At 36.2% G+C, this 25,272-nt stretch overlaps 1 protein-coding gene across 6 annotated transcripts in view; it reads right to left on the bottom strand.

Moving 5' to 3' along the window:
* The window catches only part of LOC122819640 (neuroplastin-like), a 42,547-nt gene that overhangs the window by 5,767 nt on the left and 11,508 nt on the right, over nt 1–25,272 (bottom strand). For 5 of the 6 annotated variants that reach the window (XR_006368645.1, XM_044096546.1, XM_044096530.1 and 2 more), the window contains exons 2-4: nt 12,282–12,629; nt 7,925–8,099; nt 5,491–5,585 (exon numbers count right to left, since the gene is read on the bottom strand). Coding sequence is in view for 5 of the 6 variants with exons in the window: in XM_044096546.1 (XP_043952481.1) it covers nt 5,491–5,585; nt 7,925–8,099; nt 12,282–12,629 (618 nt within the window). In the remaining variant the exon portion in view is untranslated. The remainder of the gene's footprint in view (nt 1–5,490; nt 5,586–7,924; nt 8,100–12,281; nt 12,630–25,272) is intronic. The other variant, XM_044096558.1, reaches the window with a different exon arrangement.

Here is a 25,272-nt window from a genome sequence, read left to right as displayed (position 1 = left end):
ATCTCAACAAAAGACAACAGGTCACAGGCCAAAACCAAGAGTGGAAGAGAAAGTTTACAGCACATCCTTTCTTCCTGGGGAATGTGTGGCTCCCGAGGATGTGGAGAAAAGGGGCTCCGACAGAAGAGCCATCGTGAATGGCAATGTGGTATCATGTGTTTCGACACAACATGGCTGTTTCTGTACTCAGCTTTCAGACTGCAGAGGCAGACGGAGCAGTAGATGCATTCAGTTCTTTTCAGGTTCTGTATCTCCTTCGACTGCTGCTGCAGCAGCTTTGCAAAGTTGACTTTTTTATGAATTTCTTTACTAAACATGTATAATACTTGCAGAAGTATTATACAGCCCAGAAGATTTTCACATATTGTTGTCACAACTGCAAGGAGAGTATTAAACCAGAGAAGAACAGAGATGCCCACCTCAGGAGGGAGAATGTTATAAAAAAATAATAATTTAAAGATTTTCTGCTTTTTAAAAGTTTTTGTAGATTTGCCTGAAAAAATGCAAACATCGTGCGATTTCAGTTCTAACCAACAAAGCATGTTGTGTATTGGTCTTTCAAAATCTCAATAAGACTGTAGGTGTACGTAGCCAAATGGGTAAACGTTCAAGGAGTATGAATACTTTTGTTAAGCACTGTATATCATTATTTTGTTATATTTCGTGGGTCCAAATGGCATAAACTGGAAAGTTACCATGCTAATTTTATGATAAACTCTCAAAAAGACAACATAACTAGCCAGCTTTAATTTATATGCAGTTGAACCTCACCAAGGGAAATGTTGAGGCTAAATAATCTTCAAATTTTCTTGAGGAATACTTTATTCCAACTATTTTTGTTTTCCGTTCTTATTCTTTGCCTTTGCTTTTTTTTTAAAAACAAACAAACAAAAAAACAAAGTGCTAGCAGATCCCTATTTGTTTACATATGTCAACCACAGTGCAAAGATATTTACTTTTCCTATAAACTCAAATTATTTTATGAACTGTACTATACATCCTTCAGCTAAATGCAGGGCCTGTTTCTAAACGGGACAAAAGCATTTCAATACCATTCATATGGAGGTGGGGGCAGGGTTGCATCAGTATAATATGAAAGCCTCCAGATGTTCCCATTCACAGTAATTTGACAGCAAAGTCCTTAAAATGAGAATTTTAACAACAAAATAATGAAAAAAACTCTAGCTCTTTGTAATGAAAGATGAAAATATATCAGAAGGCAAAGAAAAGCAGTGATACTCGATTAGTAAAATACTCTTTCCCCAAGGTGAGACTCCTTTTAGCACCAAGTTAGCCGTTTTTCTCTAATCTTTGACATCACAGTAACTGAGTGTGACAAATTTTCAGCAATGTGTGGAGGGCAGGAGGGCTTTGTACTCTTTAGTGACATCAGTTCACTATGGTGCACATGTGCTCCCAGAGCAGGGAAGTGGCTAAGCTTACTTATGCGTTATCCTTACTGTGACATCTCTGTGCCTGACAGAGCACAGACAACCATTTAAGTGGTGCTGAAACAGGCTGAAACCTCCATTTCACACTCCTGGTTCTTGATTAGTAATTTCTGTGAGCCACACTGTGGTAAAGTGGGATAAATGTGAGAGGGATGAGTGAAAGGGAACAAGGTCAAACCTGTCAGAAAAAATCTTTTCCTAAAAAGATGATAGAATAGACATGATATGTTTTTAAAGTGCTAAATCATATCAGTTCTCACATTTGGTACTTTGATTCATGAAAAAATTTATTGTGACACTTTATTATTTTCTTGAAACAAAACTGACTGAGAAAGGTGCTTTGCCTTACATAAAACTTGATATGCATAATAGGACCACATATGTATGAATAGTAAGCTTCATATCACAGACAATAAAGTCCACTCGTGCCACAGAGATGGCTGGGCCTGTATTCTGAGCCTTAATCCTACAACATCACAGAACCCTCCATCTGTTGCCTCTGAGCTGAGTCCTGCAAGGATGAGTGTGCCAAGGACACTGTAGGCGAGGGATCTCAGTGAACTGCTGCCAGGAGTGCTGTGGAAAGCTGGCTTGCTTAACAGCGGGCTTGCTTACCTGGGTCACAGTGGATCTCAACCACCTCTTGAAAATTACAAGAGTTTGCGGACAGAAAAACATGTCTTTTTTTTTTTTTTTTTTTTTTTTTTAGATCCAGTGCTTGTACTGCTTATGACATCAAAAGGCTGTTATTACAGTCTCTTTTATCTTTTTTTCCATCAATGTCACCAGAAAGTCCTTCATTTCAGTTTCAGATACTAAATCTTTCCACTGGGGGCAGATAGTGAGCCCCAGCAGCCCAACCACTGCAGAAATAACAGTTTGAATGGTGACTAGTGCTGTCATCTGACAATCCAGTGAAAGCAACCCGCACAGCCATCATCTGTGTTACGCAATCAGGCACCGCTACAAAGAGGCGGGCCTGGCTCAGTATGCACTACAGCCATGCTGCTGCAAATTGGCTTATGCACTACACAGGCAATCTTCTCTTGAAAAGGGTTTGACCTGCCCTTCCTCACAGAGGACTCCTTATTCATGTTGACGGCTTCAGTGCAACCTTGAATGAAAACGTTACTTTAAAGAACTTGCAATACTCTTTATTGTTCACTTGAGTGAACAGGATAAGTTCTAAATATTTTAAGTTGACATGTAACATTTTAAAGAAGACCTAAGGGAATTTTTAAAAATTGTTCACAGCCCTTGAATTTTTCACATTTTGTCCTGTTATGACCCAAAGCGTCTCTGTTTTATTTGGATTTTATGTGATAAAGCAACACAAAATTATGCATAAATGGTAATTGGAAGGATAATCATAAATGATTTTCAATGTTTTGTATATATTTGCTTTAAGTCCCCTGTTTCTTGACACATCTAAATAAAATGTCTACAAAAGATTTCTTAATACCCTTACTCCATGGTTGCCAATGAAAAACGGATAAATGTTAGGTGCTTAGATGTTTAAAGGGACATAACGCAATAGTCTAAATGCTGTAAATGAAACATAGTTTGATTCTGCAAGACTGGATATAAATATTTTCATTTTAAAAAAGAAAAGTAAAAACCATGTTCCATTTTTCTTCCACTTCACAGTTATGCACTGCTAAGTGTTGATGTTGGTAAAATGTTTGTTCATTATCAGCATTTCATCCTATCTACTAAGAATCCATTCCACTTATTGATTACCTCGTTTTGATTTATCATTCACTCAGTGTTGACATTTGACCTTATATTTAACAGACAGTCTGGTTTCAGAATAACATGACATATTGACAGTTGTAGACAGTTGAAACTGTTTCCCTGCTTTGAGACAAAGTCTGTGAAATGCAGAAGTAGTGTTTCTAGGTGCTTTTTGCAGGGCTGCAAAAATACCCACCTTATATCTGTCAGTGGGAATTGGAAGTGTATTTATGCAGTGTGTAAATCACTACATTTTTTTCCTTGCTGGTATGCAAGTAAATTTCTATAGAGACTTGTGGTTGTTCAAACAGTGGTGTTGATTTCTCATATAAAACCCCAATAAAACTACATCAACATTTGTGTTTGCTCTTTGAAAAAAAAATAGGACTAAGTTTAAGAGCTTTGAGTACTTTGCAAGGCACTGCACTGGACCTTTTTTACAAGCCTTACCAGTATTTTTGGCAAGGTGTAACTAAAAATAACAGTATTCTTTGAGTCGTAGCTTGTGAATTGTCTGCTGCAGATTTTATAAGTGGCGATACTTTGCTTTGCTTCACTCTGCTCTTATTTTCTCAAGGGAACACATCTTTTAGAATCTTACACATAAAGTACATCATTCAATGACCTACGAATTATGTTATTTCTGTGTAAGAGAAGCTCCTGCAGAGGGCCCCTGTGAACACCATGTTCACAGTTCACAGTCATCCTGTAATAATTGAGGGAACTAATAAAACCCTACTTGACTTTCTTTTTTTTCTAAGAAACTAATGTAATATTCCTTCATCTTCAACTTGGCTTGGAATACTTAATGATCCTTCTTTTATGCACCGCCTTATTGCAAGCTGTGTTGAACTAGCGCAGGTTATTAAGTATAAAGAATGCAGCAGTATCCAAATGGACAGATGGGGAAAGTTATTGCATAAGGCCCAACAATTTGTATTTCCTGTCCTCTTTAACCATAACACTTCATTTTTATAGGTCACAGTTCTTCTGAAAGTCTCATTGTAAGCCTTGTTCTTTGCATATTTTGGAGAGTGTGTGCACTCCCTGTCCATTTCACTAGATTGTAGCCTCAGTAAAGACAAGAGTGACAACAGCCTCAGGTATTCTCCCTGTCGTCACCACTGCACTGCCCGGATTCAAGCATTTTTGACAAAAATGACTCTCTTGACACAGCTTTTGGTGGACAGTTTTCCTTCAACATCCTTAATCTTTTTACAAGCTGCATATTATGCATATGTTTCTGTACTCTCCACTGAAAAAAATTAATTTAGGGGGTTATCACATTAACAAAAGAATATCATGTACTTTTAACTAAATAATTTCAAGTTTCAAACAAAAACGTTACACAATCATGTTGGATAAACAAGAAATTCAACAACCTAATGTTTATGAAATTTAATCATGTTGAGATAACATGATTCATTATAGTCAAACTGATCATGGGCTGAAGACGATGAGTGAGATCACGGGATATCACACGAGTTCACGCGAGATCATGGGAAATCACGGGATATCACACGAGACCACGCAAGACAATCATTTTTCCTCTCAACTTGAATAAAATGTATTCAAGTTGAGATAACGTGATTCAATTTAGTCAGATTCATCTTGCGCTGAAAAAAAAATTAACTTTAGGGGTTATTACATTAACAAAAGAATATCATGTACTTTTAACACAATAATTTTAAGTTTGAAACAAAAACGTGATACAATCATGTTGGATAAACAAGAAATTCAACAACTAAACATTTATAAAATTTAATCATGTTGAGATAATATGATTCATTTTAGTCAGACTGATCTTGTGCTGAAGACAACGAGTGAGATCACGGGATATCACGTGTATTCACGCGTGATCATGGGAAATCAAACTTTTAAATTACATTGGGTCCAACTATAGTAAATGAGTTGAATCAACCTTAATAAATTAAATTGAGCCAACTCATTTTATTTGAATTAGAATAACCATAATATATCAAGTTGAGCCAACATGTTTGATTTAGAATCAACCATAGAATAACCATAATAACATAAGTTGAGCCAACACAATTGGAATAACATTGGAATAACCTTAATAAATTAAGTTGACCTAACCCATTTGCTTTAAATAGGAGTAACAGAATTTCATGGTGTTGAAATAAAGCAAAGTAATCAGGTAGAAATCCTTTCAATGATTGCTTTGTGTTCATCCAAAGAGTTTTTGTTTTTTTTTCAGTGTAGGGAGAAAATTACTGGACTTTTGTTTGAACCATAAAATGTTTACTTTGGCTAAAATGTTTCTCTTGTTCCAGAGAAAACTTACCTTTCACTTCAATTGTTGCATTTGCATTTGGTGCTTTATCAAATGTGTAAACACACATGTATTCCCCCGAATCGTCTGCTCGAGGTTTTGAGATTCTGCAAGAAATTACACAAAAAACACCAACAAATAATTTTTTTACACCAAATTATTTAACCGCAAACAGTCCAATAAATTAAGGCATCTAGCTTTGAATTTACAAAGCATAATGAGCTTTGACTAATTCAGTGAAAACCTAAAGAACTCATAAGGCCATGAAAAAAAAAAAATCATGGCCTTTTATTCAGATATTACAAAACTGCAACCCTGTAATCTGCAGGAACGTGTGCTACAGGCATTTTAGCTGTAGTGTTCAGAGTTTCACTGATGTAGTGTGACAAGGAAGTGACCAATTGGTCTTATCTTGTGGCTAGACAGAGTATGTGGTATGTCTATGGGGGCTGACAGGGGCTCTCTGCTAAAATGATTATACTGTGTGACAGCAGGAACTATTTATTCAGGCAAATGACAGAGTGGAGGCTCAGTTTTATTGGATGGATGGATGGATGGATGGATGGATGGATGGATGGATGGATGGATGGATGGATGGATGGATGGTTGGATGGATGGATGGATGGAATGAGTGAGATATGAGCATCAAATACAATATGCCATTAGCAAACTCTTAATAAATATTTAGTATTGTGATAATTTAAAATTAAATGAAAACTACTTCATTTAGTCTGATTTTAAAAAGACTGAATGACTAAATTTATACTTTGTGTTACACTTGTGCATGTAAATTACACAATTTTGTGTTGCTAAGATATTACATTTTAATATCTTAGCCACAAAACAAACTCTATAAGATTAGTGTGCACAAAGAAGAAAAATATATACAGATATCACTGGAAAGTTTACTTCACCTATTTAATTGAAAATTAAAATGCCCTGAAAAAGAGATTTTTAATCGCAATGAGACTTAGATAGTTTAATAAGAGTAATATACATAAATTTAAAATAAATATGTTATGCTGATTCTTTGCTTTTGGAGTGATATTTTAAGTGTTTGTTTCTGTTATTTTTGATTATGTCTTACAGCTAATAAATCCCAAATACAACTTCTTCTAAGTACAGATTATAATTTTTCTTTCAAAAATGTTTTGCTACAGTCTTGAGGAAAACTACTGACTTTACACATGCCCAGCAGACAGTGACTGACACAATCCACAAGGAAAGTAAGTCACAAAAGGTCACTGCAAAAGAAGCTTACAGTATAAGCATATTATTGGAAGGTTGAGTGGAAGCAAAAAGTATGAAATAAAAAACGTACAGGAAATGTACAGTTGTCCACATGGGAATGCTGATTTTGTTTTCTTTCAGAAATTGAGACTGTGATGGAAAATTACTACAAGTTAACATCTGCTGATCATGTTATATGAAATGTTTGTGAACTCTCACCAAAGTAACTATTTGGGTTACATGTAGAAGGCTGGGAGTTGTTTTCTACAGCTGCATCAGAACCGGACTGTCTTGGTCCTGGCTTTGAATTTCTTATTCTAGGTATAAAACTCTTGTGTTGTCTCTGCCTGGGAGAGCTTTTCATCCAGACCTGCTTTACTATTGATTGTCCAGCACAATATATGAATAAACTTCACTGAGTGATTTCACCTGACAGTATTTGGTAAAATAGTTTTTTCCACAACAGGACCTTCTCATTCTACACAGCATTGATGCAGCAAATAAGGCCAAAGGAGCTCCGACCAACTGTTAAACACACATATTCCACAGTATATATATACTTAACATTATCCTTTTCAAAAGGTAGACATTACCGTATTAACATAATAATATCTAACAGCTTTATGGGAAACTGGATTTTGGGTTTTCTTTAGCTGAAAGCAATAATTATCACAATTAGCAGAATAAATACTTATTTTGTTTTTTAAAAAAACTGCATCTGTTATACAAGGTAACTTTTTGAATTGAATTACTAAGCTAACTTAGTTAAGAGAAACCTGTACATTTAGAAAGTTATGATATGTAGCTTCCTGAACATAAATGATCGCACAGACGAACGTATGATGAGTTTTATTATCAGAGCCTTTAGTGCATTTTTGCTTATTTTTAGAGCAAGCAAAGTCTGCTGCTCTGTGGTCTGTGTTCTACTTTTTAAAATCCCCCGCCGTCAGTCAACCAAGCAGAAAAATAAACCTGAGTTAGCATGCATGTAGCTGTGTGCACCTCTGCCACCTCCAGCTGAGAACTAATCAGTATGCTATAATGCTTCAGTCTATGCAAAGTCTTGATCTCCAAGAATGTCTTCACACCCCGCTGAGACAGGGATTACCTCAGCTTCTTTATTGCTCGCACAATGGCTTTATTTTATCTGAAAGTGCTGCATTAAATGGGTGATTTAGGATGAGCAGTGAAATGTGTATTCAAAGGATTTTGTCACCTGAACAATCTGGCTCTGTCTTCTCCCCGTGTGTTTGGAATCTCGCGTCCATTCTTCATCCAGAAGCTGTCCTTGTGGGGCGTATGGGCAGCAGTCAGGTTGCAATGTAGAGTAACCGATTTGACAGGTCCGTCCAGGGGCAAGACGATCTGATCAGAGGCATTGATCTTTGGTTCTGGAAGACAGACACACAGTCAAATCTTATCCCAGAACTAGGGCTTGGAGATATTTAATGCTTTCTCACATGCTGTGGTGTGGTAGCTGTAGGCTGTGTGCTGTTTTTAAATGATCTGTGTAGGAGGGAGACTATGAAGTGAAGTCCACACAACAAATAAACAAAAGGCATAGTTAAGTGCATGAATTCTTTAGATTCACATTTACTTTTAAAAACCTAAAGTGGTATTTGACATATTAAAAGGGATGTTTGCTGTTATATAAACATTAATGGATGGGTTGTTTAAGACATTCTTTAATAAATTAGATTTTAAAATCCTCAGAGTATGGATCAGAAGCACAATTTGTGACCACTGAAGAGACATAGGATGAAATAAAAAGAAAAGTGGAGCCATTTTTTTCCATATTTGAAAGTCTGACAAACTAAAAGAGCTGGAGACACCAGTATTTTCTAGTGCAGCACTGCTTCCTCCCCCATGCTTTTGCAAGAGTGTCTAAAAAGAAGCTCCCATACCTTTTTCTTAGAAGAAAGATACATTTGGATACTTGGAAACATTTTAGGTTGTAAAAAATATCAATAGTCTGTGTAAAAACTAAAAAATGGCCAACAATAACTTAAATGTTGTTATTTTAAAAGTACAACTGGCAAGCTAAAAATAAGTAGTTGACTACAGAGTTAAAGTAAGTTAAAGTAGTACTAATTATTGATTTTCTGTTTTAAATCAAAGCAGTTAGAACAAATACATTTTTCTGTGTGTAACGATCACACCATCAAGGCAATGATGCCACATAATTTTATTATCAGGCTCATGCCTACATCCATGATAAAAATCAATTGCAACTCTGTAATAAGACACTTGTTTACTCATTTAGTTTCATTTGTAACCGCTATATTAAATGCTTGTCTTTCCTGATACCAACCCAACACTTGCTTTTTAGTCAACTCAGCCACAGAAGCTGAAGATGTTGTGTGCTGATTAAGCTGCATTTCAAAAAATATGTTAGAAAAGATAATCAGGGTAATCTGATCAACAATCTTTCATAAAGTACATTTTTAAAACACAAGTTTAGATGCATATATGTGGCTCCTTCGTTATTGATTCGTTTTATTCAGGATCCACATTAACATGTAAACATAGTGACATCTACACTGCTATCCAGGCTGGTTATGAAACAATACCAGGGTTTATCACAGCAAAGGGTGTCATCTGAGAGCAAGGTGCCCTTTGCTCTGCCTTGAGTTGTGAGCAGGAGGCCTCCTCCGCACTGCCCCTCCCCCTTCTTCAGGGCGGGCCAACCATAGCAACAACGGAGCTCCCGAGGGGAGGAGCAGAGAGGAGAAGCATCATAATCCCACTACTGGCTGCTGCTGCAGAGCCACGAGCAAAGCAAAAGAGAACAAATGGGAGGCTACAGGAGGAACTAGCGAGACTGACAAATGACTTCTTTTAGCATTCACTTCACCCTCTTCCTGTACATTCGGATACTAAATAGCTGAGGGGATGCAACTCCCCTCCCCCTTCACTCTCTCTTACAAAGGAGAGCCACATGTGCTATAAATAGTATCTTTGAGACATGCGTACACACAAAACGTGAGGTACATAAATTAACATTTAGCAACGTGGCAGAGTGGTCCACTGGCAATTGTAATGGAAGGTTGTTTGTAGGACACGCTGTTGCTGCTATAAGTGGGGTAACTTTCCCATATGTGACCATATCTGGATGTAGTTAAGGCATGTGGCTCTGCAAAAGTAGAGATCAAGATGATTTTCTCTTGCTTTGTGGTGAATACTTGCACTCAAAGAGATGTTCCAGTGATTGTCAAATACACTCAGCAACCAGATACCTCTTTTCACTTGCTTGTTAACACGAACTGCAGAACTGCCAATCACATGGCAGCAGCTCACTGCATTTAAAAGTGGGGAAGATTGCAGCATATCAAGTTTTGGTGAATGATTTGAATATATCTAAAGTGGCAGTTGTGAAGATGAAATGCCTTGTTGGTGCAAACGGGGAATTGGTGAGCTGGTTCCAAATGGTAGAAAGACCTCAATAGCATTACAATCAACTCTTCGATTGTGACTTTTAGATGTCAGATTAGTTTTGGTTGATAATCCATCCTGTTTTGTATCAACAGTTCAGTTTGGTGGTTGTGTTGTAGATATTTTCTTGACACTTTATACCAGTTAGCTCCAGTTGTGAGTTGTTTAAAAATCACAACCAATCTGCATGTTATTGCTGACTTTGCCCATCCCTTTATCATCATAGCATACCCATCTTCTAACAGCTACTTCCAGCAGGATTGTGCACCATGTCACAAATGGCCTCCAGATTCAGCAGATCTAACACCAGCCAAGCTCAATTGGAATTTTATGGAACAGGAAATTCATAAGATGCATGGAGCTGTGTGTTGCTATAATGTCAATATGGACCAAAATCTTTTAATCTAATACTTGGATTCATGAATGGTAAGAAGAATCAAGGCATTTCAGAAGGCAAATCCATAACATAAGTACTTTTAGTCTAGCTTCAGTTTGTGAATACATGCAGAAATCTACATTTGTCTGGAAGATTCAGCTCTAATAAAGCTATTATTTTTGATTATTTTGTGAAATTAATACTCATGTTACTACATGTTGTTTTGATCAAAATAGCAGCTTGTTTTATGCAAACAGCTGATAATTAGCTGTAATACATGGTTGCTATAGGCTTATGTTTCATAAAGTAATTTTTTTTATATTTCATCTCATGCTATATTCTTTGACTATAAAAACTTTGGGTACCAAAACTCATAGATCAAACAAAACATATTTATGCAGATTTATTTCAGATAGAATCAACAGGAATTACGCTTACTTGAAAATGCTAAGTTTCACATTTCTATTACAAACCTTTGTAGAGTTTATATATCCATATGATGATTTCTGGTAAAGAGTGGTTCACATTCAAAATATTATGTGATGAAAATACAGATGGAAAAAGAGACAAAAGGATGATAGCTTGTAATATACATGGAATAATTTGCTTATCGCATGTAGATTCAAACATTTGTTTCTCAGTAATGACAAATTCCATTGTGTGAGGGAGTAAATTCAGAATAGAGATGAATTATGTAATATGTAAATGAGACAAATGTAGTTGCATTAGCCAAACATTAAATAACACAGAACTCAAAAAATATGAAATTTTACCCAAAATCAGCACAGACCAGACTCCTCTAAACTTCTCAAAGCTTCACTATGACTAACAACATTCCACATTTCCCTGTGCTCCAGTGGGCAGAGCACTGAAGCACGCAAAGATTAGTAGGGTCCAGCTGAATACGTGTGTGTGTAGAGCTGAAGGTTAGGGGATATAATGTCATTACTGATTCACAGTCACACACTTAATGGGTGAGAAGGCACAAGGTAACGAACAGCACCGACAGACCCAAAGACACTGTTGTGTTGAAGCAAAAATTTCATCTTCAACAAGAAATGAGACACTCCAGGGGCCCATGTGGTCGTACCTTTATTGGATTACCACACATAAATTTGAAAGCAGTAAATGTTTCCTTTTATCAGGAAGTCGTTGACAGCAGGAATCACTGTTTCACACCCGAATGGATCCCCTCCTTGTGTCTTCTTATAGTCCCATTTACACTATGCCCAGAGTGAAAAAGCTAAATCAAAAGCTCTATTACTTCAAAGCACCACTAGGTTTCCACTGCATTTAGCTAGCAGGCGATGCTTTGAAGTAAATAAAACAATCAACCCAATAAAAGAGGCACAGCGTGATGGGAAAGCAAGATCACAAATGAATCTAGGAATTGAAAACAGGATGAAATCGGAATACAGAGAAAAACAATATAAGAGGAATGTTGGAAAAGGACACATGGCAGAAGAGAAATAAGGATTTGGTGGAAGAGAAGACAGAACAAGGCTAGAAAAAGACTAGTTGTAGTTCTTGGGTTTGTGGTCATCTAAATTCTCAGGGGAATTTTGGGAACTCACTAAGAAAACATTAACGTATAACCAAACTGTATCCAGAAACTGACATAAAATGCAACCACTGGCATGAAGGATTTAGAAAATTACTGAAGAACAGTAATTTATTCAGTACTGTGGCTGGGCTCCTTTGAGATTGGAAAGGGTTTGACAGGGTTTGTTCATCATTTAGGTACTACAGCACATAGATCACTCACTCTGTAGCACTGATATGGTGGCCTGGGCGCGGATCCAGGTGATAGCTGGGTTTTGTCGGAGATCATTGCGCCTGGGGTCGTTGCTTGCCCTGCATTCATAGGTCCCCGAGTCCTCCAGTGTGAGGCGTGTGATGCCGAGCACACTGACCCCATTAGTGCCGTAGGCTGTGTTGATGGACACCCGGCGCTTGCGGGCTCCGTCCCAAAGCTGCTTGAAGGAGTCGGCCCGGTTGACTTCAGCGTACCACCACTGGATCTCTGGAGTGGGGTTACCGACCACCTCGCAGTACAGCTCAAAGGTATCCCCGGTAAGCTTAGTCTCAGACAGTGGCGACTTCACAAACCCAGCTGGAGAAAAAAGGGTGTTTTGAGATGGCAGGAAAAGAAAGGGGTGAAGAGGGTTAGTCCAGTCAAGTCAAGTCAAGTTTATTAGTATAGCACATTTCAGCAACAAGGCAGTTCTAAGTGTTTTACATGATAAAAACAAAATACAGTAACCAGTTACTGGTTCTGACTCTGGGAATGCAGAGTATATTTGAACCAGAAGAGTTGAATTGTCTGGAAGGTTGATAAAACAACTGGTCTTTAATGTATTTTAGTGCCAAGCCATTCAGTGATTTATAAACAAAAGTATTTTATCTATTCTCTGAGCTACAGGGAGCCCGTGTAAGAACTTTAGAACTGAGGTGATGAGCTCTAGTTTCCTAATTTTAGTGAGCATCAGCGTTCTAGATCAGATGCAACTGCCTGATTGACTTTTTAGACAGATCTTTGAAGACATTGTTGCAGTAATCAATGCGACTAAAGATACATGAATGGGTGAGTTTCTCAAGATCTTGCTGGACGAGTAAAAAGGCATGAGACGGGCAAGGGATAGAGAAGGACATAAAGCAGAGTTAAAGTACATATAAAGAAGAGAAGATTATTAAGGGCAAAACATAAAGAAGCATGCCTCAAAATCATTGATAGGAAGAAAAAGAAAAGGTTAGTCATTGTGCAAGTAAAACACATTTTATCAACAAACTCAGTAGTGTTGATGTTTTGTGCATTCCCATGTAAAAGTAAACAATCATCCAAAAAGACAGCGCAGTACAAATAAATGAATAACATGGAGAGAAATCATTAAACCATTTAGTCTGTGGCAACACTCCAACATATTTGCCCAAACTGAGTGAACATATTTTCTTTCTTATTTATTTGATTATCAGTTAAGCTAAATGACAAGGAATGACTGTGACTGATTACATGCAAACACAATGGAATAATACATCTCAGGCTTAAGGTTACTTGGATGAAGGCATGCATAGATTTTAGAGGGTTTTCTCAAACCACTAAACTTTTTTTTGTCATTCTTACAGGTTGAGGTTCTGTTTATTTATTTATTTTTCAACCTATTTGAAGAATTGCACTGCACTCCCCCATTGCTACACATTGCTCTACACTGCTGGTCAGTTGGATAAAAGATGAGTACAAACAGTTTTTCTTTTCTTACAAAGACAAACCATTTTTCAGCAAAAAGCACGGACTTTCATCATGTGAAGCCAATTAAAAAATGTATGTCTTTCATTTTTGGTCTCGTAAACAGGATCTGGCAGTAAAAATGATGAAGCAGATCCCGTCAGTATGGTCCGCATGTGGTACAAGGGGTGCTCCACAAAACAGAAGAGCAGCTTGTATTGTTTAAAATGCTTTCTTTCTTAAAGGCATCTGCACAGAAGTCATTTATTGCAAAATGTTACATCTTCTAGAAACTGCCCAGACTGTGTCTTAAGGGTGGTAAAGGAGGAATGGACTTATCGGCTGCTTGTAATTGTTGAATGCAAGCAATTTTATTTTATTTTTTTTGTTACAAGATTTGGTGTTTAAAATAAGAATTGAGGAGATTGACTTCATGGTTGGAAAAAGGGCAAATCCAAATATATGCCTGAACTATAAAGGAGCACCACCTATTGTACCTAGTTGAATAGTGAGATTTTAAAGCTACACTTTGTACAGTAAGACAACTAATCTGCGGTGTTTCTCTGCCCCAACTATCCAGTTAATTAATTAGCTGTTAGAGATAGACAGAACACACTCAGACCGGAAGTCAATTTAGATAGACCAGTTAATTTAACAACTGGAGTACCCAGATAGAAGCCACATAGAAACAAAGAGAACATGTAAACAAAAACTCCAGGCTGGGATTTTAACCGAGTACCCTCCTGCTTCTTGGCAGCAATGCTATTTGTGTGTGTGTGTATATATATATATATATATATATATATATATATATATATATATATATATATATATATATATATATATATATATATATATATATATATATATATATATATATATATAAATGTTTTGATTTAAAATAACTAGGTTTTATACATTTTGTTTTAAACTTTTTGAGTAAATACAATAAACTGTTGTGTATTTACTTTAATATTTTCATCTCAAACCCCACAAAAATAGGTGTCACTGTTAAGTAATTTCTTTAATATTTTTTTGTAATTTTGTGCACATATTTCATATTCTTTTATAATTAAAAATGGCATGTTTCCTTAACTGAGCTGTTAAAGATCATGTGTGCCTGGAATATATCCCAGAAGCCACCAGGTGAGAGGTGAGCTGCAGTGTGGACATGTTGCCAGTCTGTCCCAGAGCTGATACGTACAGACGGACAAACACATTCACACCTACTTTCACACTTTTAGGCAATTTGGAGTCACCGACTCACAGAACACACATGTCAATGGGCTATGGAAGGAAACTTGACGTTCTGAAACAACCTGTCTGCAAACATTAATTCATGGCCCTGGCCTTATTTGCCTCGCTGCCTCCCCCAATATCTGCATCATATTACGTTACGGCTGTTTGAAGTATATCTGATCATAGAACACAATTTTTGTTATAAAAATTCAGAATATTTTTAAGATTTAAGCTACATATTAAACACTGTTTCCAGATATTGACACATTTAAATGTAATTGAATGAGTTTAGTCTAATCTAAGTTTGTCCATTTCAGAGTATGATGGCAATGGCAGAAATTAGGTCAACCAGCTTACATTTTGGATAAGCTGGATTTTAAGGAGTGGGCTTTCATAACTCATATAGCATCACACTAAAGTATTTATTATGTTAAGAGGGCGGCAGTAAGTATTTTCAAGCAAAATCAAGTATGTTATTTTCAGTTATGAAAATTCTGTATCAAACATTACTTAAAAAAAATTTGACTTTGCAATTTCACGCCTTAAAATTGGGCCTGTCTCTTTCAGAAGCTCCTGCTCTTTTCGACACTCTGTCTCAATGCGACATCATTGCAACATTACTTCATTGTGGAATTTACAACCATTTCTAGAAATGTTGGACTGAGAAGTAGTTTGTATGTTAAGTTCAGAAGGCACGCAGTTCCACCAGGTGTTTGCTAATTGCTGCTGCTTGTCTGGTGGAGCTTTGCGGAGGAGTAGAGGGAGAGGGAGCTGTGTGGGGCAGGAGATCGGCTGAAGACTGCAGCTCCAAAAGGAGCTTTGAGTAAAGAGGCAACACTTTGTATGAACAATTGTCACTGTTTAGGCACCTTGTAGTGCTTCTACAAGAGATTAAAGGATTCCTCAAACACGCATGAAAGAATCAAAGAAATACTCTACGTATATTTTTGATAAGGGAGTAACATCATAACATGACGGAAAGCTCAAAAACTTAAATGTTTTCATAACTTACCCCCTTTAATATTATTTTTAGAATTTTAATTTTAAACTAGAAAGTGGACCTATTAAGTGCATCGAATCTCATTTTTCAACTTTCACTCACTGACTGAAAGAGAAATCAGTATTTATTTAGAACTGCTGTGAATTTAATAACATCCATAACCCTTCTATGGGATCAATAAGCAATATCACCAATATTACCAGAATCATCCTTGGAATGTGGCTGATTCATGACCCTTTTCCACATCAGTGGTTGGCCCAACAACACACTGTCAGCCATAATGAACCTCATCTGATGACAAATCACCTGCACCGCAGACAGTCTCCTCCACCCGCTCTGCAGCCTTTCAGCTGTGACCGCATGTGCTTAGGTAAATCAGAAAAGTACAGCGCCTTAACTCTGCCCTGGATTGCTGTAGAGGAAATTGGAACAAAGAGCGTGGAGTCCCAAGAGGCCTGGACTCTGCATCGTGTCTCAATACAACAGCTTACCGGTGCTCTTATATCTGTTTGGACTGCACGCTGTAATGCATTATGAACACAGAAACCGATCAGATTATTGACTCAAAACCTGGAAGGGTAGCTACAGTTTTTCATGTACGACCATAAGGAAGTAGGGTTGCTGCGACCGGTTCTCATAACTGATTATACTGTGTACAATAATCCATCAATATCAATGCTTTTACTGATTTGAAAGTTTTATAAATTGTTTGAGTTTTAAAACTTTATAGCATCAACTGTTGTAAGGAAAATGCTTTAGTGTCTAAAGTTTGGGAATAATTTAAGTCTGAAGACACACAGAGGGTTTCAAAGATCTGCAGGGATGCATGAGTGATAGCTGCAACTAATGAGGTCACAAAAGAGACAACGTCATCATAGGTTTATCAAGCTGCCCACCCACTCTACAGAGTTTGACACATTACCTATCTAGTACATTATTTTATGACTAAATTGGACAAATGTTTTCACAGGGAATCTGGACCCGTATATGATTAATTAAGACTGTACCTGTGTGATAATGGGCAGACTTCATGTTGGTGAAATGTATTCTATCACATAGAAATGTTACAGTCTTCATGATCATATTTTAAGTAAATGGCACAATAGATTGTTTTATATCCCTTTGCGGTTTCTCTTGTGACTTAAATAAGGCCTTTTTCATCACTTCCTGTTCAATCTCATGATACATGATACACAACATGCTGAATATTCTGGCCTTTTATTTTTAAAGTCATGACTAATTGGCTTCATTTTATTCATTATATATGTGTCTCAAACGTTTTTGGAGTTAATTTGTTGTTTGTGATAAAAATTGTAAGCTTATATTTGTTTTTGATTTTTTTATTAACAAATATTTCTCTAGGTTAATCAATCAAGCAAAAACAATATAAATAGAGAAATGTATAAGTCCATTATAAGTGCCAACTTTGCATTAAAGTGACATTATTTACAAAATAATGCAAAGTTGGCACTTTTAATGGACTTTCAATGCAACTTTTAAAGCAACTTTGCATTAAAAGTGTCATTATTTACCAAATGATACTTCATGACAACAGTCATAGACATTCACAGACTCCTTCATGTTCATGACAGGGGTTATGTCATGGTTATGACAGTGTCATGTCAGTCTTATGCACACACCGTCAAATAAAGAATTACCAAAAATACTAATTCCATGAAACAATAAATTAGAGTTTAGAAATTTTCTGAACTACACATTTAGTAAGATCAATTAATTCAATGGTAAAACAGTAACAATACCTCTGTTGCCATGGACTCGACATGTTAAGCCAAATTAGAAGATAGGAAAGAAAAACTGATGAAAACAGATTAGAAAAGATTAGCAGTTTTCAAACTGGGAGCTGAATCTAGGAGACGGATTGTGAGTTTCTTCGTGCAATGCCTGAAGATATGAGTAGTAATTAGCATTTCTTTCTTTTCTCTGCTAACATCTGGGCATATCAAACCCACCACACAGCACCAGAGGGCAAATACAAGCCTACCCACCTACACCGTTAAATCATTATTTCAGTCCCACTATGAATTTATAATAGTACTATTTGCAATGATTACAGCAAAAAGAGAAAAACACAGTGTGACACTGAGCACATTAATATGTCATTTATGCCAATAGCTAATGATTACAATATTACAGCTACTTGAAAGAGATCAGGAACATCCTCCAAGATGATGGCAAATTAGACCAGAAAAAAAGTGAACAGAGGACTTAATTCAAATTCAGGCTCAGAGAGACTCTGGAGAAATAGGCACTGAGCAAACGGCAGACAGCACCAGGCCGGTGAGCGGACCAATTTCTGTGTTGTTTAAACAGGGAGCTTGCACAGACAGTGAAAACAAAACACAAAGCAGCCAGCCGGTGCTCATTCGTTTCAGAGTCGTTATGGGAAAAGCAAAGTGACAGAGGATGCTGCGGCAGACCATTTGGATAGATCTCCGTAACTTAGTGACAGAAGTGAAGTTAGCTCAGCCTGTCTTAGCTGGAGATGCTGTCAGCTGACAAACAGATGAGTTGATCTCAGTTTTGTTTGTTTTAAACAAAGTTTAATTAAATAATTTTTGGGTGGAGTTGAGGAGGATCTACCTAAGTATTTTGAAAGAGAACATGTAAGGTGATTTATTAAAAATGTGTTTCTTCTTGAATTAAGCACAAGTACTGAGCAAAGGAGAATCTCAAACATACACAGTAAAACACAGGAATTGCTATTTATTTTTTATTTGGATAAATTACACTGTGCATTGTAAGGTAATAGAGCAGCTTGAAGCTAAATTTCAAAGGACATGTTCAAAAGTAAGATACATTGTTTTCTTGTTAATTCACCACCAGACCACCAGAATGTGCTGGATTACTTTAAAACTCTGGCAGTTCAATGAAAGAACTTATACTGTAGTAACGGCATGACTCAAACTGTTAGCCATTTGGAAGCTAACCGCCTAAAACCTTGGTCCACCTTGACACTTGTATGGCCGATGCATGTATTCATCACACCATACCTGCCCTAACACATTCACTCTACTCCCATTTAACTTGAGCACAGTGGTATTACAAACTAAAACTGCTGTCTGAAGGCGTATGAAAGTCACAGTCAGCCCAGACTAGACACCCCACCACCCCCATCGCGTAAGTAGAGTAGAGAGCTCCCCTGAGGACAGACAACAAGCCACACACCATCACCAAACAGCCTCTGGGTGAGTCAGCTGCCTATTTACAACCTGGATCTCTGTCCACAGACCTACAACATACACACGAACACGCGCGCACACACGCACACATAGAAAGCAGAGGGCAGGAAACCCCCCAGGGCTGATGAACTGAAGTACATTTAGTTGTGAATGTGAGTTTTGTCTTTTTTTACTCCAGCATAGTGCTGACACTTATGGACATATTGGTTTATTTTTGGTAAAGTTTAGTTGTGGATTTTAGATAAATGTAACTCAATTTCATTTTATGATCATGCCTTTTATTCCCTCAAAATATATCTGTATTTTTTTTCTCAATATCCAAAAAGAAAACTTTTAACTGGATTATACTTTTGAGAATTTTGATGTGATTACGGATTGCTCGTTTCTTTCAAATGGTCATTAGATTGGTTGTGACACGGTAATTCTGTATGGTCAAATCCACTCAGGAGAAGGCTTAGTCCACGTTAACAAGATTAGATGACCGACTTAAAAAGGGGTCCTTCAAGAAATGTTTCAGTGGCGGCTGAAACCCAATGCAGTGTCAGGCAGAAGAGACTCCTCTTCATAAAAATCTGACCCACACAATTTATAAGATGGAGGAAAGAAAGCAATTCAAAATGTGGGGCAGAATAGGTCTTTTGCAATTATTTATAATTTTGATCAGCAAATATGGTCACTTTTAAAAAACAGGCATCATTAAATGTGACATCCTCAGGTAATCAGATAGTAGGAAAGTCATTTAGCAAGTCACAAACATACATAGAAATAAATACGACCTAAGTGGCAAATTGTATACTCTCTATTTCATTAAATGATTGTGGAAATTCACAACAGATTTTATTATTTTACAAACATATTTAGTTTACCACAAACATTGTAATAAAGGGCCCACTGATACTTTACATCTAAAGTGGATTAGAGTGGATTACTACACCTGAAGGATAGGCTTTTTTAAAAAAAAAAAACAACTTATTTTTTACAACCATTGTACAAAAAGACAACTTTTTTTGACTCATTGTCTGACATTAAACCAGATTAAATGTTTGTTTTTTTTTCATAAGGCTAGAAATTATAGTTAGACTTATCAAAATTATACCTACTTGCTAAGTGCTCAAATGATGAGAGAGAGATTGTGATACTTCTAAACAAAATGGTCATCTGAAAGGATGATCATGTCATGACTTTTTAAGATTAACTAGTGCAAACCTGTAGATGTATGTAGGGCAATGACTCTCTGACTCTTTGTGTGACATTTTGGGAAAAATCTCAAGATATCAGCCAAGGTTTCAGAAACAAAATTGTGTGCCTCTACTGGTCTGGTTCGTTCTTTGGTAAACCATTCTCTGGATCAGGAAGAGCACTAATTTGGACATCAAATTCAGATGAAAGGAAATCATCTTGTGAAGACGTTATCTGAAGCAGGTAAAAGCGTAATCCACACTTTGTGGGAGTTTTGAGTCAGACTAGTGCACTTCAACTAATAGCATCAGGAAGAGAAATACTGAAGCAAAACCTCCAAACATCAGTCAGGATTTTAAAGCTAGGGCACATTTCGGTTTTCCAAATGGGCAATGACTCAAAGCATATCACCAAATTAGTTACAAAGTGGCTTAAGGACATTAGAGCCATCACTCAACCCTGATCTCACTCCCATAGAAGATTGTGTTGGCAGATGTGCACAGGTGTGTCGAAGCAAGATACCCCGCAAACCTGACTCGGTTACACGCATTCTGTCAGGAAGAGCCAACACTGATTTATGCTCTTTTAAAAGGAATTACAATCAAACATATTGTCAAATAGTAAGGAAATGCATGTAAACTTTTTAAACAGAAAAAAGTAAAAATAAATAAATAAAATTAGATATTTAACAAATAGCAGAAATTTTTGTTGTAATTGACACAAAACAGCAATGGTTTAGTCTAATTTAATTTCATGTAATGAGTTAAAAATTGTGTCGTTTCTTTAAAGAGTGTATGCATATTTCTGCTTTCAACTTTAAGTCTCCTTAGATTTGTGATATATATATATATGTGTGTGTGTGTGCGTGGGCATGTGTGTGTGTGTGCGCATGGGCGTGCGCGTGGGTTTGCGTGTGTAGGCATGTGTATGGATTTTGTGAACTCTGGCCAATCCATTATATTGTCGAATTCCTCTAGTCAGCAAGGACATGTAGGTAAAATTAAAAGATTATTTTAAATCTAAATCTGCAGGTTCTAAATAGTTTTAAAATATATATTTTTAAAAACTGTGAGATGTTAAGTCAGAAGATGCTCAAGGATGTAATAGGTTTTTAAAAAGAAACTACTTTCTGCAACATATCGAGCCATGAAGCGAGAGCAGTACTGTGAGTAAGTACATAAAATGCTGACTGACATGGAATGTTTTTATCTTTTTGAGCTTTCAACATCTGCCATGGAACATGCTGAATTTAGAAATTAAGACATGCTTCTCACAACGCTCAAAGATTTGTTGCTCAAAACATTTCAAATGAGAACTCATTAATCATTTTGCTTTTAGTTTAAAACATTTTTAAAACCCAGTCACATATGTGGACAAAGTAATGAATGGCAAAATGTTTTCAATGATCTTCTTTCATAGTTCGACCAGAACCAGCATCACCATTCTCCGTTTTTCCAGAAACCAGTGAATGGCCACAAAAATCTGATCAGTGCTAATAAAATATAATTGACTTTATAATTTGGAGAAAATTATTTGACTAAATATAACAATAATTTGGAATTATTTAATAATTTCCTCATCCTACACAAAAAAATTGTAGTATGAAAAACCTTCAATAAAGTCACTAATTTTTCTTTTAATACACATTCTATCAAGCACACATTGACGTCCAACAGTGAAGGAACTGCATTAAAAGATTATTCTATCAACATATAATCTATGTTGATTCTATGTTGCATTGTGTTTCTGTGTTTGATTTGATGTAAAGCACTTTGAAATGCCTTGCTGCTGAAATGTGCTATACAAATAAAGTTTGATCGATTTGATAAAGTTTTGAGCTAAAGCTGAAACCAAGCCTACCTAGTTTGACATTGATTGTTAAACTTTATGTTAGACAATAATAAAAAAAAAATCTTTACAATGAGCACTTATTTGTAAGGAGCACCGTGGTCATAATTTTTTTTATATTGTAGGTTAGATTAAAATGTGAGGCCATCTGCCTTACAGCTGAGGTTTGCTGGAAATCCGGTCATAAAATGAGACAATAATCCCAAACACCAAAGCAAATCCACAGCACAATAGAAAAAAATGCAAAGAATCACAGTACTACAAAGGACCAGTGAAGATAAACGGGCTTAAGGATTATTAAAATCTAGTAAATTTCAATCAGCGGAAGTAATTCTGTAAAGAAGAGCGTCCTAGAATCACCACGGTGTCAGAGGGTAAAAAAAATTATGACAAAGACGATTACTTAAGTTAATAATAACTTATGAGATCACAAAATATACTTACATTTTCATACACAAATAATATTCGATTTTTCCCCCTTATCTTTTGTAAATAATGACAATTATGACAGCTTCAGATGCTGGTCACTTTCACCCCTTTTCATATATTTAGCAGTTTTCGTCATTTTGTATCCAACTTTTCAGTTGGGAATTGGTGCCTAAGAATTGAATGTAATTTTCCATGTTCTGTCCAGTTATTAAGAAAGTTTAATTTTGTGTCATAATCTAGCATAATTTATGAGTCAACTGGCTTGAATAGGGATCAGAGGAAAAATAATCCAATTAGGGTGCAGCACAAAATGTTCTGATAATAATATGAAGTTAAATTAAATTACAATGGGATTTAAGTATTTCGTGACAGAGGCTGTGAGAGCCTGTATTACTGTTCATAGCTTGTGAAGATTTACTAAAAAGCTAAACTTACAAAATAAATATTAATTTGGAGTTCTTTAAATTAGTTTTTAATACAAGACAGTGTCTGACCTAAATGTATACAAGTGGATTTTGAAAGATTTGAATATCAAAAAAAAGTTTCGGAAGACTTAACACTACCCAACACCACACATGCATTAATTTATGCAAAGGAAGCCCAAATGGAAGCCCATTTGCATGGAATGATAATTATCATTCCATTTGCATGGAAAGAAATTAACATTCTTTTCAGAAGCCTGGCATTTCATTTTAAAATATAATTTTCATATTTACTTTATGTTATATTCAAATTTTGTTGAGACACAGAATTTTTGTTTTGATTATCTGTAAGCCATAATCATCAGAATTACAAGAACCCCAGGCTTAAACTGTTTCACACAAACTGTAACAAATTTAAGTGATTTCACTGTCTGAAATGATTGACAAAATATATTGAACACATTGCTTACATTCATAATTTTCAATTTTTGCAGTTACAAAAAGCTGTTTAATTTTCCAGAGAAGAAAGCCTATTCTATTCTATTCTATTCCATTCTATTCTATTCTATTCTATTCTATTCTATTCTATTCTATTCTATTCTATTCTATTCTATTCTATTCTATTCCATGTTTATTTTTGTGTTCCAGAACTACTTACATTGGCTTAAAAGAAAAGAAAAGGACCAACAAAAGTCTAAGTTCCACCCTCTCCATCCAATAGCGAGCTGAAATGACCATCATCTGTGCTTAGCACTTTAGCAACAAGTCACTGACAAGTGAGCTCAGCTAGATTATTCATCTCCTCATTATTGGGTGAGGTAAATTAGGAGCTAGTAAATTATTTTTAATCAAAATTGATGATTTTCTCAAATTGATGAATAATCCTAAGGGATCATAGTGGGGTGCAAAAACTGCTCCCCACTATGAACCAAAACTGGTTGAGGAACAGAACTACAAGTTTGAGGTTGATCAAAATTGTTGATCGACCTTGTTGATCAATCCTATTGATCAATCAAATACAAAACATGGCAGCTACACTTGACAGATTAGAAGATTTAAAAGTGTTTACCACAGCACAACTTTGGCGCCCAAGATGAATCAATGCCTTAAAAGAGCAGGGCTAGTTTGGGAGTGCTATTTGGTATTAGGTCATAATTTTACACCTGACTGGTCTAGACAAGCCAGCTAGTATTTTACATACTGAAAAAAGAGGAGCTGGAATAAAATTATGGCAATGCACACTGAAGGCAATATAGTATTTTGAAAACAAGACAGCATGGTGAAATTTAATACAGCAGCCAGTGACTGGCATCCTATAGGAAAAACTGATGTATTCAAAAGGCTGCAAAAAGATACTCCGACAGCTGTATCAGTTTTTTTTTTTTGTTTGCTTTTTTTTGTTCCCAGTCCAATTCTAATATTCAGTTTAATTCCTTCTGATTTTTTTCCCGCCTTAATAAAGTCAGATTAGTTTTTTCCTCCGCCTGGTTTAAGGTACATTTCCAGTTGATTGTTTTCTGTTTAAAATATTAAAGATTCTGATATCTAATTTATTTTTGATGTGTAGTGTTGTTTTTGGAGAGCTTTATGCATCTTTGCTGCGCCATATGTCTCAGCCATATGTGTACCTCCCTGGAAATGTAATCACACATTGGAGAGTCAGGCCTCATCTATTGTGTTTAATTGCTTGATCCCAATAGCTGCTAAGATATGCAATAAACAACAACTATCCTACCTGTACAGGCTAGTTATCTTATTTTTTTCTGAAAAAAAACAACAAAAAAACCTCAGTGCAAAAAGGCCAAGAAGTATCTATCAGAATAAACCAGAATACAGATATTTAGAGAGAATCCTAAGATGAAAACAGAGGCTTTGCCTCCAGACAGCCATATCCAGAACTAAGTACAACTAAGTCTGAAAAAAACATGACTGTTCAGACTGTGGATCAGGATTACATCCCCAAAATTGCTTTTTTAGCCAGATTGCCCTGTGATAAGAGGGGCCCACCTCTCAGTATATGCAAAGATAATAGATAGACATTAATTTGGTCAGAATAGGCTTTTACAAGAATTGACCTACTCAAATGCTAATGATGCAAAAAAAAGTGGGCATGTGGGAAAAGATTTGAAAATTTCTGAAATAAGTACAAGATCTTTTACACGGTTATTTGACTGTAAAAGTAAAAATAACTTTCTCTGACACATAGATACTGTTCC

The sequence above is a fragment of the Gambusia affinis genome, linkage group LG02 (assembly GCF_019740435.1).
Source record: "Gambusia affinis linkage group LG02, SWU_Gaff_1.0, whole genome shotgun sequence".
NCBI lineage: Eukaryota > Metazoa > Chordata > Actinopteri > Cyprinodontiformes > Poeciliidae > Gambusia > Gambusia affinis.
This window is presented reverse-complemented; position numbering and strand designations above follow the sequence as displayed.